Source organism: Corvus brachyrhynchos, unplaced genomic scaffold (assembly GCF_000691975.1).
Source record: "Corvus brachyrhynchos isolate BGI_N302 unplaced genomic scaffold, ASM69197v1 scaffold54, whole genome shotgun sequence".
Lineage (NCBI taxonomy): Eukaryota > Metazoa > Chordata > Aves > Passeriformes > Corvidae > Corvus > Corvus brachyrhynchos.
In genome coordinates, this window is record NW_008237902.1 from 148,221 (window position 1) to 167,109 (window position 18,889).

General features: G+C 47.4%; 1 protein-coding gene across 4 annotated transcripts in view; it reads left to right on the forward strand.

Moving 5' to 3' along the window:
- Positions 1–3,587: 3,587 nt before the first annotated feature.
- COL23A1 (collagen type XXIII alpha 1 chain) overlaps positions 3,588–18,889 on the forward strand; it is a 176,935-nt gene continuing 161,633 nt past the window's right edge. For all 4 annotated transcript variants that reach the window (XM_017732939.1, XM_017732940.1, XM_017732938.1 and 1 more), the window contains exon 1: positions 3,588–3,744. In XM_017732939.1, the coding sequence (XP_017588428.1) occupies positions 3,588–3,744 (157 nt within the window). The remainder of the gene's footprint in view (positions 3,745–18,889) is intronic.

Below are 18,889 nucleotides of genomic sequence, written 5' to 3' on the forward strand. Positions count from 1 at the left end.
CGGCTTCTCCTTCTCTTTGGAAAAACTTCTACCAAACTTTCCCCTTTTTGCTGCCGTTTCCGTGAATCAGGCGTAGGGCGAGGCGTGGCAGAGCCCAGCCTTGTTTAGAAGAGAAAATGCCCCAGGTGAAGGGCCAGAAGTCGAAGGTTTGAGGACATGCGACTTTCCCCCTTATTCTATTCACTGACACAGGTAACCCGAGTACTTAAATAACTATTTATCTTGGGATTTAATGAACCATAATTTCCTTGTTAGAAATTATGAACATGATCCCCGCTATCTGGACTGTGTGCCACAGAGTATTGTGGTTTAGCAGTGCAGAATTGATTTATGGAAGGCAGAGGAGACCCGCCACTAGTTACTTCACTTTTAGTCCTGGGGTTTTCTGAAATTATTCAATAAATATTTCTGTGATGAACAATTTCCCCTACTTGGAGAACTGTTATCCACACTGATGCCCTGCTCGGTGCCTAACTAAACCGAATCTCTGGGAGAAGTTACCCTTTATCCCAGGGTTATCTTTTTCCCAATTCTGGTGTTTACTTTTGGGGCTTTTTACATGCAAGGGGGACGTGAAGGGCTCCATCACTCATAGGAAATGCTTGAGGATCCCACAGTTGGTTTGCTGGATTTGTATAAACAGTAGTTCATAAAGTTCAGCAAGATTCAACACGGCTTATGGGGCTGCTGAAGGGCACCCCTAAGTGATCAATTCTGACATCTGGGGAAGGTTTCACACTGGGAATTTAGTAGTGGCCTGACTGGGGTGCAAAACATGCATTAAAATCATGACGAAGCCTAAATCATGTGAAAATGGATTTGTACGTGGAGCTCTGTGAAAGCTCTGGGGCTGTGAGCAGGGATGGAGGCAGTGCCTGGGGGCATGGGGAGACAATTCCTCATGCTGTGTGTTGCTGTTGGAGTTAGGGTGAGGGTATTGCTGGCACCACCACAGCGTGTCCTTTTGCCTGGAAACTTGGTTGCATTGATGTGCCTCGATAAAAGTGAAATGTTAAAATATTTTTGTGAAAACCCTGAATACCAGACCAGGGGGGGTGCCTGTGAGGCATAATCACAGACTCTAGTTAACGTCTTTTCTCCAGGCAGGAATTAGCCTGCTGGTTGTGGCAGTGGTTCTGTTCCAATTACTCCAATAAATATGCTTAGCAATGGGAATGGTTTCTGAGGCACTGCCTAAGATCATGTGCAACCTCTTGCTGAGATTTAGTTAAGTGTGGAAAGCTTGTTTTGTACTGGGAATGCTCGGATGGGGTTTGTACGGGGGAAAATAAAGCAAAACCACATAATTGGGTTTCTAATGGAAGAGTGAGCTTGTTGAAACATTTAGTATGACCAAACTTTTGTCAATACTAAAGCAAATTTTGATTCAAGCAACAAATTTGAGGAATCCGTAGTAGTGATTGCACTATCTATTAACGGTCATTTTAAATGAACCTCGATTTATGGTAAAGTTTCAGAAAGTGTTTCTTGCCCAAACTCTGTTACATAAGACCGCTCGCTTGTCAAGCAACTCCTGCCCTTTCTGTGCTTGAGAGTTTCTGGAGAGCGAGAGAGTATTTCCATCGTCATGAACATCAACTGATGCCTGGGGTCAGTTTTTTTGTTAAATTCTGTGTTGGTCCTCCTTTGAAGTTTACCACAGTATTTCAGAAGTGAAACCAAAGCTCCATACGCTCTCTGTGCATGACCCAGCATCCTTTGTTCTCTGCCACAACCCGAAAGCTTTAGTCCATGTACCAGTCAAGGGGTTTGCTGGCATAATTTATGGCAGAGCCGTGTACAGAGAGCAGCAAACACAGCACCAACACACTGGCTCTGTTCCTTTTAGTACTGTTTAAATGTTTGGCAAGTAAAAGAGGATAGGAAATAATAAAGGAAGGGTAAGTGTGTAACTAAGGTAGTGGAAGCCAATTTGGACAGCTAGGATTTCGTTTCTGGCTCTGTGACAGGCATCCGTGTAACTCTGGAGAAATTGCTGATTTGACTGTGGCAGGACCTTGCCCTTCCCTTGGCTTGTCCCATTAGTGGGACGTGCTGTAGGCTCCTGCTTTGATGCCCTCTGAAACATTGCCAACAGCACAATCCAGACATGGCAGCATCTCCACTTGCTCTGTGTCAAAAGCCCCAACTCTAAGTGTGTAGTTTTCACACTGGAGGGAAAATATTAACGGGAGGATTATAGAAACATCCAGTTGTTGTAAACAAAGCTGGACCGTTTTGTTCACAAAGGATTTATTGTCCGCAGTGTCCAGATTAATCAGTTTCATGACAAGAACAATTCAATGGGAGAACAGAGGACTTGCTCCAGGATTCAGATCTCTGCTGTTCCCACTGATGCAAAAAAAAATGTGGGAGAGCTTATTTTCATTTCCTCGAGCATCTTCATCGTCCAAATTACATTAAAAGTAAACAGATGAAACTTGAGCAACTCTGTAACATTTAGACTGCAGGTGGCTGTCATAAAAATCTCCTTAGATGTTTTTTTGCCACATTTTCTCAAGGAAAGTATATGTTTTGCAGAAGGCAGCTGGACTGTTCTGGTATTTGTACTTCCCTCAGCACAACTTCTTTGTCAGGTGCTATGAAACCGTGTTGATATTTTCAGGACCCCTTAGTGTCACATCCAAGCAGATAGAAGAGGCATAGAATTTCAACAACAGATAAAAACTGTTTAATCCTCAGAATAAAAAGAAAATAACCTAATTCACAGGTAGCCTAATTCCTGAATAGTCCACAGTGTTCAAATATTTGAACAGGGACTGGGTCATCAGCTGTATAATGTCAGGTCTTAACACCCTAGACTGAATAAGTACTTTGAATTTTGTCTCTTTGAAATGTAGGGACTCCAGTTATCAGATTACTGGTTTGTCTTTTGGCAAGTACTTTAGGTAGAACAGAAGCAGTCCTGGAGGACTGAGAGAGTGAAGATTGTGGTGAAGATGAGCTGTTCCCACCCTTGCTGGGCTATCCCAGGCAGGGACTATGCCTGAGCTAATGTAATGTACCTGTCATCAGGCTCATTAACTTGGGCTTGGCAGTGTCCTAAATGCAGGCACGAACAGTCTCGTTGGGTTAGGGAGCAGGCAGAGTGTGCTCACATCTGCCTGCAATATGCCACGTAGACACTGCTCTAGTTTTGTGAATTTTTATCTCTTCTAGTTGTCCCCTTGGTGAGTTTTTCACTTTGGAGATGGAAACACTGGGCTTGGCGTAGGCCTGAGGGTGGGTGAGCACTCCAGTCTTGACTGTCCCTCACTTCAGGCCTCTCTTAAAGAAACCTCTAATACTCCACAGTGCATGAATTTTAAGAACAAAATCAACCAAATCAGGTCACATCTGAACGTGGGGCTTGTGAAGGAGCACAGGATGAATCCTGCCAACGAAGCTTGGCTCTCAAGGGACTTTGAGATGTGCAGGGGGAGTGTCTGCCTGCTCCATGTGAGGGCTGTAGGCTGCCACGTGCTCAGAAATGTTTAATATTTATGTGCTACTATAGCATGGGGTATTATCCGAGGAGGCTGAACGCCACAGGATGAAACCATTACCTCTCCCTGGAAGGAAGCTGGATGGTTTGGATGTTGGCATGCGTGCACGGTCCGTGTTTAGGTATAATGTACTCTCTAAAGGGCTGTTTTCTTTCCCTCTCCGAACAGAAACTTGGTGACGGATTTGCGAAGCTGCGGACGGCGCGAGAGGCCCCGTCAGACTGCGTGTGCCCCCCAGGTAGGTGCCAAGGTACCAGCACAGCCAGCGCCACAGGGGCCGCCTGCTCGCTGCACCCACGCCACTGAGCTCCTCCCCTCCTGTATTTTATGTTCCTTTTTATCAAGGAAAATGTGTTAAGAAGTGTTTTTTCCCAAGCTGAAGCACTCTGTTGTGCTTGAGACTGTCAGCTTCTCTCAGTGCCTTGCTTTGGCCTATTCACAGATCAAGGAGTTTGAGGTTTGGACAAAAGCGATGTTTGGCTATAAGAATAAAAGACTGAAGAACTTGACTGGGTTGTGAGCCCTGGGTGTTGGGCCAAAACAATTTAGAAGTAGTAACAAAATCACTGGGGTTTAATGCAAGTGTGATAATTAAAAGCTGCAGCCTCTCTGCCTTTTCGGAGGGCAGCGACTTCTTTTGCTGTAGGAAAGCTGTCACCGATTGTTTAAATTTCCTCCCAGAGTTTAATGAACTTCTAAAACTGTCAAAACTTCCTGTTCTGCTATGGAAGTGCATGCTCCTTGGAAACAATAAACAGCTTAGATTAGTTTGTAAAGGAACCTCGTTTATGGAAATGCTCTGTGAAGTGCTCTGCTGTCACACTGAATGGTGCGAGTGACTTTGAGCTGGGGCACTTTGAGCCTTTCTTTTCTTGTTTTCTTTCCTCAAAAGTAGCGAAAGATGGGTGAAAGATGTGCAGTGCTTTGATGCCGGACGATTCACAGGCGTGTTACAAGGACTTCCAAGCAGCAGTGTTCCATTCTAGTTTTAAAGAAAATAAACAAACCATAAATGCTACATGGGGATGGCAGAATAGGCAAAGGGGCAGGGTCGATTTTTCCTGCCACGCTGGATATGAATCCTACCAAAACACACAGTGTTAGTCCATACTCACAGGATGAAAAAAAATAATGGACTTTTTTTCGCCATAAGATTATGTTTAATCTCAGAAACATTTCACTAATGATGCTCCTAAATATACTCGCTGCTTTTCCAGCGGAAGGCTCCCTGTGTGCCTCACTGCCTGGTAACAAAACCCATCAGCTGAGAAACAAATACTGCTTATTTTCAGCTCTTTGCAAGGTGGTCAAATCAGATTTCTCTCTTATGATGCCCAGACCCAACAAGTCCACCGACCTCACAGGATTCTGGGGCTGCATCTTTCTCTGGTCTGGGTAAACAGGGTGCTATTGGTGTGCTTAAGTGATCAAGAGGCTTTTCCTTTCCTCTGCGGAAAGCAATTGGGATTGAAGAGGCTTCTTTTGTCCAGGAAAGTCCCAATTCTGTTCCAGGTCACTGGGTTTGCTGGTTGCTGTGTTTGGGAGATGGGGGGAAGAGAGGAAGGGGAAGGTTTTCCCACGTGCTGATGAAATGCTCGCTACAATCATTAGTAACGAATGTCAAAGTAATTGGTGAGCCCAGGGAAGGAGAAGTGATTTCCTGGTGGGTAGGAAATGTCCCATAGGTGGCTGCTCCTGGCCACCACTGCAGGGAGCTGAGCACTGTGCTATGGTGAGGATGTTCTGCTGGACTGTCCTGAAGCCTTTCGGCTGTTTTGGAGCAAATCAAAGACATCTTTAGATGTGTTTCATTTTTTAGCTCGTTCTCCTGAAAAAGGCTGAATTACCTTCTGCTCTGTAGTTAAAGAGCTTGGTCTGGAAACATCTGAGAGCTTGTGGCCCTCACTGGCATATGCTGCTGAGCTAATGCCAGGTTGCAAAACAACGGCTCAGCTTCAATTTGCCTCTGCACTGAAAAAGCAGCCCCACTAAAAATTTCCTTGTGTAGGGGATGGGAAGAGGCTGCCAGCCCCTCTCCTGCTTCCCATGGGCAGCTGGTGGGTATTCTGAATACCTGGGCTGGGGGGGCTTTGCCAATAACCCTTCTAAGCTTAAGAATTCCTTCTTACAATTGGATTTAAAGCAAGCTGGAGAGCCGCTGGAGGGCCGAGGATGAGGATGCTCTCTGCATTGTCATGCCAGGGTGGTCCCTCCCTCGGTGCCTCCTTGGGAAAATGGGACTGGCTGCCCTGCAGACCCACCCGTGGCAGGAGCAAACACATGCTCAGAGCTGGCCCTGCCAGCTGAGCTTGTTTTAAACAAGCCCTGATTTTTCCTAGAAGTGAGTCAGTTTGGTGTTTGTTTGGATTTGAGGGGGTGGGGGTTGTTTTTAGGGCACTGTTTTGATACAATTGACTTGCTACACATTCAAAGCAGTTTGGAACAAGATGACTACGATCCGCTTAAAAGTTAAATGAGGGTCAAGTTATTCTGACTACAGCGAAATCCTAAATCGCTGCTTGTAAAACACAAAAAAAACCCCCAAACACCCTTCCCTCCCAAAAAAGCCCCAACCCAAACTGACCCATTTTGTGCTTTGTGCTCTGCAGGAAGTCACCTATTTGGCTGCAGGGCACAGCTGGGTTGGCTTCTAGAATGGGACCCTCGGGGCTTGCCGCGGCGGCGGGGCCGGCTTGGGGCCGGTGGCCGGCAGAGGGGGCCCGGCCGTTTCGCCAGGGCCACGGCGAGATCGCGATCGTCAGGAGATACCACAGAAGGAATCTTTTAAAATCCTCTAGTCCAACTGCCCTGCAGTAAGCAGGGACATCTCCAGCCAGATCAGGTTTCTCGGAGCCCCATCCAACCCGACCTTGAAAAAAAAAGATAATTTAAAGAATATATTTTTAGAAGCTTAAAAAGTAACTTTTCTGTCTCTAATGCTAAGCATACTGCAAGAAGTTGCCTCTGCAGTTGCTCTGAGCATCTGTGTGCTGCTTTGAGTTGATTTGGTTTGCTTTCTTCATTCAACCAAGGCGATGCAGGGGATGATGACAAGAACTTTGTGTCACTTTGAGTCCTTTGTGGTTTGGGCATTTTTGTGGCTGGGGGGGGGGGGGGGGTTTTTTCTGGACTGAGTGTGGGTCAGGCTCGGGAACGCTGTGTCAGGCTGGTGACCCCACTCTGGGGACGAGCATGGCCTTTGAGTCCCCTCAGCTATTTGGGATGGGGCAGCTGTGGCTGGATGCTGCGGGCGCCGGGCAGGGCCTGGACAGGCTGTCCCCATATGTTGTCTCGCAGGGAAACAGCAGCTTAATACTTGTATTATTGTCATTCCCTAAGCCAGGCCTGTAATACTTTACAGAGAGGCCCCTCGTCCACTGTGCTCAGTCTCCTTCGCCTTTGAGTCCCCTCAGCTATTTGGGATGGGGCAGCTGTGGCTGGATGCTGCGGGCGCCGGGCAGGGCCTGGACAGGCTGTCCCCATATGTTGTCTCGCAGGGAAACAGCAGCTTAATACTTGTATTATTGTCATTCCCTAAGCCAGGCCTGTAATACTTTACAGAGAGGCCCCTCGTCCACTGTGCTCAGTCTCCTTCTCTGTGGGATCCTTACAAAGCCTTTGCTGCAGGATGAAACGCAGCAGGTGCAGGAACACTAGTGTATGTGGCATTTGGGACAGCCTTCAGCTGATGAGCACTGGGAGGTGGGTTGAAGGCAAGACTAAAACTTCACACTGGTGAACAATTTGTTTATCAGTCGTGTGGGATCTGGCTGCCTTCTCATATACATGCTTTTTAAGGATTATTTTTTATTTTTCCCACTCACTTTTTAACAGTCTTTTAAAACCTCAGATGCAAAAGGCGCTTGTTAAAGGTGGTATTTGCCGTGCCAAAAGTCTTCAAGCTCTGTGAGAACAGGTTCCTTGAGAGCTCAAGGTGCTGGATGCACCATGCTAGAGCCTGAGAGCAAATGTTTCCTTAAATCCAGTAAAAATAGGCTTAAACCAGCCCCAGTCCACAGAGTGTGCCTTGCCCAGCAGCTGGTCCTTGCTGAATTGTGGACTGAGGGTGTGAAACAGAGCTCCAGCTCTGTTGGCTGCTCTTGCACTGCGTATTTCAACGCATGCATTGTGTTTCCATGTGCCTTTTTATTTGACAGTACCTCTGGAGCCTTAACTCTGAATTTCCTGGCCACTGGGTGATGCATATCCCTGTTCTCATCTTGAATTCACGCTGGGACGGTGTCACATGCTTTTGAACGTATGGATATATTACAAAACAGCATTAAATGTTCAGTGTAGTAATCTGATGTTCCAGCTAATATGTGACAAATATTTCCCAATAATGGCTTGGCAGCAGCAGGAGCACAGTGGTGCTGCAGCCGGCAGGACGACGGATTGCTCCATTTCTCGGCAATTCAAACCATGTGTACTCGGGGAAGCCGAGCATTTCAAACCCTCCCCACCTCTGAAGACTCGGCAGCTCCAGAGGTTCTCTTGCTTAGATTATTTATATAATTTAAAATTTTTAAATTATTATTATTATTTTAATATTTACCCTACCTTTATACCCGGGGATCAGCATTCTCCAGCTTGCCCTGGAAGGTTGGTGCAGCACTTTTTGTGGTTGCCAGTGACTTGAAATAGCTGCCTGATTTTTACTGGTTGTAAACACTGCCTTCAAGTGTCACTTGCTATGCTATCTGCCTTCTCCCTGTATTGTCTCCCCAGGTAATTAGCACAACAGAATTTCCCTAATTGCTGGAGATCAAGGGGGAGAGGGCTCTGCTGGCTTTGTAGTCCTGACAAACGGCAGATGTTTTCCAGGAGGCCAAATGGGATGCACCCAGCTCTGCTAATGCTGGCTCTTTGTTTTGTGCTGTCCTGTGATAGCAGCTCTGTTATTGCCTCTTCAGGATCTGGGCCGAAGTGGCACATTTTTGAGTCCCTCAGGGTAGTTCAACAGATACTGAAAAATACCAAATATAAACAAGTATTAATTTTTTTTTTTTTAATTAGCAGTGATCTCTGCTTTTCTGAGTTGCTTTGCGTCTACTGAGCTTAAACCTCTGAGGTATTCCTTACACTCACCTCAAGATACCCTTTTCTGCCTACTGAAGCCATGAAAACTCAGTATTTTTCTGTAATTTCTGTGATTTAGAGTGAGACAAGGAGCTTTACAAAAAATGCCTTCTGAATCCCCCTTTGCCTCAGTTCTCCATACCCTGCCAGTCACTTCCCTTCAGCAGGGTTTGCTTTCTCCATCTGCCTTTGCCCGCGGGAGGCTGGGACGTTGGAATTATGGATTAGTGTAAACAGGATTTTTTTCACTAAACTTACAAATGCAATCAGAATTCTCTCCTGCACAGAAAAGGCTGTGCCAGGATTTTAAAAATGAGCCAGAAGCCAAGCATCTAAATAACGAAGAACAACTGGCTGGGAAGGACTTTGAACAAATGGTGCCATTTAAATGCAGGCACTTACTTTCTGTTTCACGTGTTTTCAAATCTTACCCCTTCAAAAAGCCAATCTGCAGACCTTAGCAACTTTTGGAAAAATGCTCTTTGAGCCTAGAAATGACTGCTGGCTACCTTCCATCAGCTCCTTCCTGGCGACCATTCCCCAGTCCCTTTTGGATGTCTGTGGAAGGCCCCAAGGACATCTGGAGCTGTGTCTGCACACCACATGTGTAGGAGCTGCCAGTTCCTTCTCCCAGGAGCTACCTGGGATGGGCACAGACACCCTCCATCACCTTACTGGAAGGTGCTGGAAAGCAGCTGCCGCAGAGTGATGGGGCCCTACCTCATCCTTGGGACCTCGAAGCTCTGGCTTCAGGATTCTTTGTTGACTGAAACCTTTAGGTCAGGGGTTGCTTTCTTGAGTGGTTGCAATAGATGGAAATAAATGGAAGAGTCTTGCTTGGTTTGGCATCTCCTCCCAGCCACGTGTTGTGCACTGCAGGGTGCCAGCCAGCCACGGGGGAGGAGCCCAAAATCCCCCTGGAAAGAGGAATGATTTTTCTGGTGGTCCTGTGGATTGCTGTGTGTCCAGAGGGAGCTGCTGGAGTGGTGGCAGCAGCCAGGTGTGTAAGGGGAGTGTCAGGGGGCTCTGCTCATGATTTTGGCATGCTCTGCACTCCTGCTGAGGAGCTCGTGGTGGTGGTGATGGGAGCAGGAGGCAACAGCCAGGTGTGCAGCAAAGGGGAGGTTTGAATCTGGGAATTTGGGGACTGCTCCCAGAGTTCCCCCCTGTGCTGGCGTGTGAAGGAGGGCACGTCCTCTGTTCCACACCCTCCCAGATCAGCTGCTGTGTCAGCCAGCAGTGACATTTAACGTCCTACTGAGGTGACTTTAAATGCTGGATGTGGTCAGGACTTTCTGAGGCAGGAAATAGCACGGTACCAGTGTTATTCCCAGAGCTGCCAGCGCCTCTGACACAGAGGCAGAGCATGAGCTAAAAGGCAGTCTGGCCTCAAAACCACTGTCGCAGGGAAATGGGCTGGAGGCATCTTCCAGTGAGGCTGAGGCAGGATTCATCCTGGTGGTGTTTGGTGCAGCCCCAGCATTTGAACACGGAGGCCTGTAGCAGTACACCAGGAAACAGCCCATCCCAGCAGCATTTGCCTTTAGACCACTTCAGCAAAAATTAATTAAAACTGGTGACATCAATAAGAGAAGGCTTTGAAAATTTATTTTTTCTAAGTCTGCCAAAGTTATTTTGAGTGTAATGAGAACTACAAAAATAAACCTGATGACCATGTCCTCTGCAAGAGGCTCTGTGTAACTTTATCTTTGTCTCGACATATGAAGTCATTTATCCAGGCACAGATATTTTTTGCTGCCAAGCCGTTCAGTGCTGCCTTTTCAGAGAGGAGTCTCTGGAGCAGGTTGGTTCAGTACTCATGGACTGACTCACCTGGGAAGTTCCCGTGACTTTCCAGTTGTTTTCCTCCTCTTTCTTGTTCAAATGATGGATCAACACCACCCAAGCGAGCAGTGACTTGGCTGTGCAGAGCTGATTATTGAAAATAGACAGTGCTGGCATGGTATCTACTGGACCTCCATGTACCTCATTGAGCCAGTAGTGCTGTTGTCTCCTGTCCACCCTGTGTGTAACAGGGTGGGAATGTGTCTCACCCCAGCAGGCTTTAGGTTGAGCTTATCAGTCATGCAGTGTTGATAGAAGCAGGTTTTAGCACAGAAATGATTTTGGGACAGTGAGCTACCACTGATGTACTCCTGAAGCAAGAGCCACCTTATTTCTCTGGTACAAGAAGCTCCAGACTGACATTTCCTGACTTGCACTGCACAAATACACTCTGCACAGGAAGCCCCATCACCTGTGCCTGAGGCTGGGAGCGTGTAGGTGACAGCAACCAAAACTAAACCCGAGCAGAGAGGCCGTATAACTGTTTTTAATCTGCTCTGGCTGCACTGGGTGGGTGCCACGTCATTTACCAACAGGTACCATTAATTAACCTTCCCTCTGGCCTCTTGCTGGGAGTGCCAGCCCAGACAAAGGCTGGACAAATAGCCCCATCTGCCCCCCCCAGCTTCTTGCCACGGCTTCCCATTTGAGAAATCCTAGGCTATCTGTAAACCTGGTGTTATCTCCTGATTTCCATGACTAGAAACACTGCTTTTCACCCGGTGCTGTTTGTTTGCTCCTGTTTTGTTGCTCTAAGACACGATCATTTGTTTGACTCTGTAGGGCTGCAGGGACAGTAGGTGTAGTGCCCTTTAAAGGATCCAAATATAACTCCATCACTCCTGACGCTCCAGTAAAGGCTGGAACAGGGAATGGCTGAGTGGTACTTAGTTGCCAGCTGGGGTCAAAACATGAGAAAAGCTATCAATAGCTTTTTTTGGTTATTTTACAGATTTCTGGGAAAGACAGTCCCTTTCAACACTTGTTAAATAGAGTTTGCCTAAAGGAAAGTGTTCTGAGCTCCAGCCCCTGAGCAGTGGTGCCTTTGCATTGCAAATTTGCTCCTGCTTTGACCACCACATTTTCATGGGAGGGAGGAAGGTGAACTGGAGAGCGATACCCATAGTTGGCCATAGCTAAGAGTCATAACAGGTTTTTAACCAAGTAATTATGTTGCAACAGTTGTTCAGTGAGAAGCCTGTCTTGCCTGGATTACAGAGATGAGGGTGTGAATCCAAATACCAGCCACAAGCGTGGATTGCTTACCCTTCCACTACCACCCAAACCAACACAAGCCCAGCACTCATCATGCCAGCTGGGATCATATTTAAGACTCCAGGTGTTATTTCAGATGTAAAAGCAGAGAAAGATCAGGAAACTTTTGTCTGTTACTTTTATTGCAGTAGTTGTCTGTCTGGATCAGCAGTGAAATTATTTATCAAGTCTGATACGCAGAGCACCCAGACCTTGCTCCAAGGGAAGGTGGTGTGACACCAGCAGGTTTGTCCCCCATGTGCTAAGGGAGAGGCAGTTCTCACACTGTGTGATGGAGTGCTCCTGCACCTCGTTTCTCATGAAGCCAAGCTGGTTGTAGAAAATCACTGAACAGCTATTTTAAAAGCAGCCAGTGCGAAGAATTTGGCCACAGGTTTGTCCGCCCATGGTTGTGAGGAGTCTGCAAACAGCATGGCTGCAGTGGTGTCCCTGGGGGCCCTTGGCCTGGGAGCACTGGGTGGGGTGGCAGGGATGAATGCAGTGGCTGTACCTGGCTGGAGTTGGTGCTGCGTGTGCAGGAACCATCGAATGAACTTACCACACCCTGGCACAAGGTACACCAGTGTGAGTGACAGGTCCTTGTGGTGACACACTGCAAGGAGGAGCAGCAGGAGGAGACAGATTCAGTTGCTCATCTCTCTTCGTTGCACCTGTCCTGCCACGATAAACTAGACTGTAAAAAGGCTGGATTTCTTTCTGCTTTTCTACATCAGACCCAGGAGGCAACAATTCTCGTCACTTCCCAACATGATTCCAGGGTAATCCCACCCAGCATCTGGCCCAGGGGGAGGTGATGGTCTCTGCAGGCTGTGCTGTCCCACCCCAGCGTGGTCTGGTGCGTATGAGCACTGGGGTTAATGCCGCTTTACAGGATGCACTCACGTGGTTAATGACCTAATTAAGCCTCCACCTGTTCTTTGTTGTCACCATCAGTCTCTGTTTTATCATGTGGCAGAAGAGGTGCTGGTGCCAAGATGCCCCCGAACACCGGGCTCTGGCAGCCTGTGCAGCACAATGTGTGTCTTGGGTTTCATCCCTGCGGCAGATGGAGCGAGCTCACGGCCTTGTGTAGGAGCAGGGCACGGAGCTGCTGGAAATGCAGGGAACGACAGGTCCCCAGTGTCCCCCTGTCCCCCCCAGCACGTGCTTGTTTGCTTTTTAAAATGTGACCATGTGGGGCAAGAGGGAGAAAAAGCTGCATGTGCAGGAGGAATTGAGCGTAGCCAGAGGACTGACAGAAGGGGGCTCTGGAGAGCCCATCACTGCCTTGAATGCTGATTTGGTGGCAGGAATCCACATTTTTTTTCTACTAATTTGAGTTGGGGATGTGTTTGTGAAAGACCTCACATTCATCTTGTATGCCGTACAGAATCTTGGTTGGGGTAGGGATGTGGGGCTATGTTGGTTGCATTTGAAGCTGTTCATGTTTCTGGCTCACTTTTAAATTGGGTCTATTTATGTAATTACATATTGAAGGCATTAGGAGAACTTGGCTTCTGCTGAATGGGGGTTGCCCTTGATGGGTTATTTTTTCACAATGATTGCAGTCATGGCAAGACATGTAGGCCAAGAAAAGCCAGTCTTTACCTGGGGCTGGCTGTGTGACACAAATTACTTTTTAACCCACCTGAGCAACAGTATGGCAAGAGCCACTGACTTTGGGACTTTGTTCATCTGAAGGTTCCGTTCAGTGCAAGTTTACTGGGACCATTTATGTCAAGACAACTCCAGCGGTGGACTTGGCTCCAGCCCATGTGTGATGGTTCCTGTACATTGCAAGAAATCCCACGTTTCTTCCTTTGCTTCTGGCTATCAGTGGCACAACTGTGGATGTTGGCTGTGCAAGCAACAGATAGAGGCCATTTGCCCCTGGGTGGACCTATTAAATTCTGTGCACCACATAACAATTTTATCCTTCATGTCCCAGGCTCTTGGGTGGCTTCCCAGCAAGTGTGACATGATGGAGAGAGAAGTATTCACAAAGAAAAACTAAATAGGTTCGATGATGTTCCCGACCATCTGTGTTTTTGTGGTCAGACTTCTAAAAAAATACTGGTAGAGATGAGATCTGTCAGTGCAGTACATCTGGAAATGTTTCTGGCTTGAGTTTGTCTGGGTTTTCTCCCCATTTTGTGCTGTCTCTGAGCTGTCCCCGTTCGTGCTATTCCAGTGCACTCTGTGCAGGAGGATCGAGCAGGTTTGTGCTGCTTCACTGCTCAGAGAGATTGAAGAACTTGGAGGAGATGTTGAACAGATTTTTCTTTTTCTTTTTTTTCTTTTTCCCCACCAGATCTGTCTGGAGGATGAGAACAGTTGGTATTGATATGATCTGCTTCATATTTTGGGAAGCCTTGGCAGTAACTACCACCAAATAATGATGCTTCTGGGGCCCTATTGTGCAAACATTTAAATATGTTCAACCGTGTTGCGCAGAAACCCTGTCAAGAGACTAACACGCCATCCCAGAGGGACTCGAGGGCATGGCTGATGGCAAAAATGGGCCCTGATAGGGAATTGGGAATGTATGTTCCCATTTCTTAGAAGAAATCCTGGCTTTTTGGCTACTGGCAGCTGCTGTTAGCTTGCCTGAAGGCTGCTGGTTATTTGTTGGAGGTGGATTAGATGGGGAGCACGCTGTTGCCAGAGGATTGGCTACTGTTGGTGTGGGCAATACTGCTCATCTGTGCCGTGCATGCAGGGACTTCTCATGTTCATTTGCTTCTTTCAATTTTTCTCCTAAACTTTGCATCCTAAACCACAGCTTGTCCAGCCTGTGCACCTCATTACTGGGGTGAGCACTGTGTGTGGGTCTGCCACATCCCTCATCCTGGGCAGGGAGTGTGAGGGGAAGACAGTGATGGTCTGAACCTGGCCAGAAGCTGCACATGCTTTTCTTTTCTGTTGCATTTTCTCTTTCTTTTCTTTTTTTTTTTTTTTTAAATCTATCCATTTTGTAGATCAGGACTGTATAAAAGTGTTTTATTTTAGTTCCAAAGATATGGTTAAATTCCCCAAGAAGTGCTGTTCAACTCCACTTGGGAGCTTATGCAGACCAGTTGACTTTACTTTTGGTAAAAGCACTATATTTGAGCTCCTTGAGGGTTGCTTTTATGCGACTTTAGCCAGACTTTAAGGAGCTCTGCTTTTCATGGTGACAAGGTTCCCAGTCTTGAAACTATTTCTTCACACAGACATGAGGTCAGAGTGCATCAGTGCCTCGCAGCATCCCCGGTGCTCGGCCGTGCCCCGGTGCTGGAGATGATCACACACACGAGGTCTGCACTGTGTGGAGGAACAGCAGCACAGCCACCCCCCTGGTTTGGTTCCCTTTGGTTATAGCGACACAAAGACACATTCAGGCCTTTGATAAAAGCCAGGCTTGGCTGCTTTTACACACACACACAAACAAAACAAAACAGAAAAACAGCAGAGGAGGGGAGGCTGTGTTTTGTTAAAGTGAGGACTTGGGATTTAGCAAGAAAAGAAAACTCAAAACCCCACTTTTTAAATTAACAAGGGAGTCTGAAGTTGGAAGCACCCTTCTCCATCCCTCCCACCCTATTAGGTCAGTGGACATTTCCAACCCCCTCCCTGGGAACATCCTCTTCCTCTTCACCCCTATGGTAGTCTTTATAAGGAAGAAGGAGTTTTATAGAAATACATCTCTCTCTCTCTCTCTGTGTCTCTCTTTCTATATATATTCACATGTGTATGTGTATATATATCCCTTCCCCTATATAATCCCATATATATTTATATTTAGTGCTTGTTAAGTGGCAAAGCAAAATGCAATCAACACCAGCAAGTGACAAACACATTCCTTCTCCTGGTAACTAAATGCCCACTCTCTTTTACTGGGGTTTATTCTGGGCTTTGCTGATTGCACGTTTTAGCTCCTCTTTGCTTCAGACTGGTGCTGACTGGTGGCTCAGTGCAGAGAGCTCACACCCAGGGGATTCCACTGGTGGGAATGGGTGAAATTAGATGGCTTCATCCTGGTTTGGTTTAAGATGGTAATTATGTGTTGCTTGAACCCAACAGTCTGTTGAACTGTATTGCTTTAAAATTTATTTAATACCTCTTTTTAGAAGTTTTGCCTGCTGTATCTGGGGGTCCCTTACAGCTGTTCTACTGCTGTGTGTCTATATTCCATTACTACCCTGAATTCCAGCCCCTAGACAGAGTGAATTCACTGCTGGCAGGAATTCCCCTGTGCAGAGACACCGTAACAAACTGGCAATGTCAAACCTTGCACTGATGCCCTGAGGAGTGTGGCCTTTGCCACCAAATGCTGAAAATGTTCCCTTTTCCCTGGGTATAAAACTGTGCATTGAAGGCAGAGGGAACACACACATTGAAGTTGTGTCACTTAAGATGTGACAGCTCATCTCAGAGAGTGCTGAGGCCCTGGCACAGGTTGCCCAGAGAGGCTGTGGCTGCCCCATCCCTGGAAGTGTTCAAGGCCAGGTTGGACCAGGCTTGGAGCCACCTGGGACAGTGGAAGGTGTCCCTGCCCATGGCAGGAGTGAGATGAGCTTTAAGGTCCCTTCCAGCCCAAACCATTCTGTAATTCTACAAAAACTCTTCTTTGCTGAGTTCCCTGAGGGAGATTGTTCATGGCACTGCATCTCTGAGAGGCAGAAACCATAACAATGAACCTGTATTGGCAGATCCTTCCCTCAGCCACATCCCCTCTGCCGCCAGGAATGACCCCAAAACTGGCCTCTGCCCTGCTGCCTGAGGAGCCAGGAAGGATACCAGGAACATCTCTCCCTGTTCTGAGTATCTTAGGGAGGGGAACAGAAAAGGCAATGGGGCTGAAATCCTGCTGAGGAGAGCACTGCTTGGTTCGTGCTCTCTGTCCTTACAGACACAGCCTGGGCAGAATCAGGGCTGCCAGGTGCCTTCCTGGTACCTGGGCTCAGCTGCTGCTCCTGGTGCACCACTCACCACAGGTGTGTCTGCGGGGCTCCTCCCCTTCAATAAAGCCTGGGTCAGGGACTGGGCTGCAGTTTTTCGCTGAGTCCTTGTGGAGTGTCTTAGTAGCAAGAATGGGGCTCCAGGCCGGTGGGATACAGCTCTGTGCTCTCTGTGGCTGACGTGAGTCTTGTGCCCTTCACTCTTTCTCAGTTCTCTGTAAGCTGCAGCAAAGAGACAATTTGGAAGTGTGTGTCTATTCTGGTGTGAGCTGGGATTGCTGGTCAGCCTGGGGATGAGAGTTATGTGCAGGTGACTTGAAAATATCAGCATCCCCTTGCCTTTTGAGCTGCAGGGCAGGGATTAAGATGTACTGGAGTGAAGCAGACATGCAGAGGTGTGTGTATATTTATGCACGTGTGTGAGGGAGAGCTCGTGTAAGGCCTGTGTGGGGATGGCTGCTGAGGAAGCCTGGCTGCCCTCTTGAGAAGTCCTTTACGATTTTGTTGTTGGAGATGTGGGGCTGTAGCAGAACTCTCTGTGCAGCCTTTGTTGTAGGAGGTGGTATAATGCTCTAGTGGGGCTTTTTGTCTGACCACAGGTACAAATGTGTTATTTTGAAGTTGGTTTTAACTCATCTGCCCTGGAACTGGATGTCTGCTTGACTGTGCTGTAACTGGTGAACGTGGGGAATGTCAAACAAACGTGCAACTTAAGGAGAAATCCTGTGCAGAAGGGTGAAATGGCCTAGCTTCAAGATGTTAAACCACAGGATGCTTCTGAGGGGTTCTCATCTTTCTGGCTGTTGTTTTTAGTCCTTTTTTTTTTTTTTTTTTTTTTTTTTATAAAGTACTGCTTTTATGTACAGGCTGTGCAGCTATTCCAGTGCAATTGAGGCTTGGTGGGGAGAAGGGGCTGAACCTGGTTGCTGGCCCTGGTCAGACACCAGCATGGTGTTGTGTGAGAATGGCAGGTGACATACCGGGATGTAATCCTGAAAAGGTGACTTCTGGAGATGAAAAGATTCAGCAGGCAGTGGGGGAAGGTTAGAGATGACACTAATTGGCTTCTGCCTGTAGGAGTCTTTCCAGCCCAATTCTGTGACTGCACTATTGTCTTTAGCGCTTTTTCCCCTGCGGTGTTTGTTTGTTTTTTTATTTTTGTGGAATGCCTGTATTGGGGCAGGGTGGAGGCAGACCTTTATGGATGAAGGAAACAGATTCTTGGGTAGGTGTTACAGAATGCAAAGAGAGAGGAACCCCAAAATTCCTCCAAGCAAGCCCTGATTTGGAGAGGTATCTTGCCCTGTTCTGGCAAGAACATCACTGCTGGTGGTTCTGCTGCTCCGAGAAGCATGAGCTGGTGGCTTTTGGTGGGGCTGGGGGATGCTGAGGTCACTGCTGATGGGCCCCAGCTTTTGTAGGGTTGGTGCCAAATTCTGCTTTTAGACCTTAGTGCTTGGTAGAATTTAGCAATAGCCTGGCTTGATGTGAAATAGGGCCCCGGGTTTGAGCCATTCATCTCTGCTGCTTGGGGCTGTGCCCTTGCCAAGGAGTCACCAACAGCTTGAGGATTGGGGCCAGCTGAGATAGGACCTTCAGCTGGGAGGCAGAGGGGGATCCCCTCTCATCAAGGCCACTTGCTGAAGCTGTTTCCACTCAAATTAGGCCATCCCTGATAGCACCTGGGATGCTGAGTAATAACGCCTGTTACAGGCAATTTGTCCTTATCTGATAGCCTGAAGTGCAAAAGCTGGAAGATGAAGGGACAGAGGCTTAGCCCAGGACCAGAGGGTTTGATTTCCCTCTCCTGGCTGCCAGCATTTTGATGGAGAGCCAGGAATGCTGTGGGCTGTGAAATGTTTTTGTTTTGCTTCGTCGGGTTTGTGCAGCCAAGTCCTAATCGAGGCTGCCGTTTCCAGAGAGGGGAAATGGGAGGTCTGTGTTTGGAACACCTCTGTGGGACTGTTGTAGGGGAAGGGTCCTTCCTGGCAGTTTTAAGAGAGTGAAACTTTACTTGATGTTTGAGGGGGTTTTTGTTGTTGTTTTCTGGTTTGGTTTGGCTTTGTTTTCCTTCTTAAAAAGTTTTTTTAAGCAACACTAAATTGCTGTTTAGAGCCGAAGTGGTATGAAATGGGACTGAACTGATGCTTTCCAGTGCCAAGCATCACACACAGCTCTGATCAGATGGAGAGCTGCAGCCACAACTTGTTCTTTTCAGCTCAGCCAGGTAAAAACACATCAGTGATTAACATGACCCACTGTCTG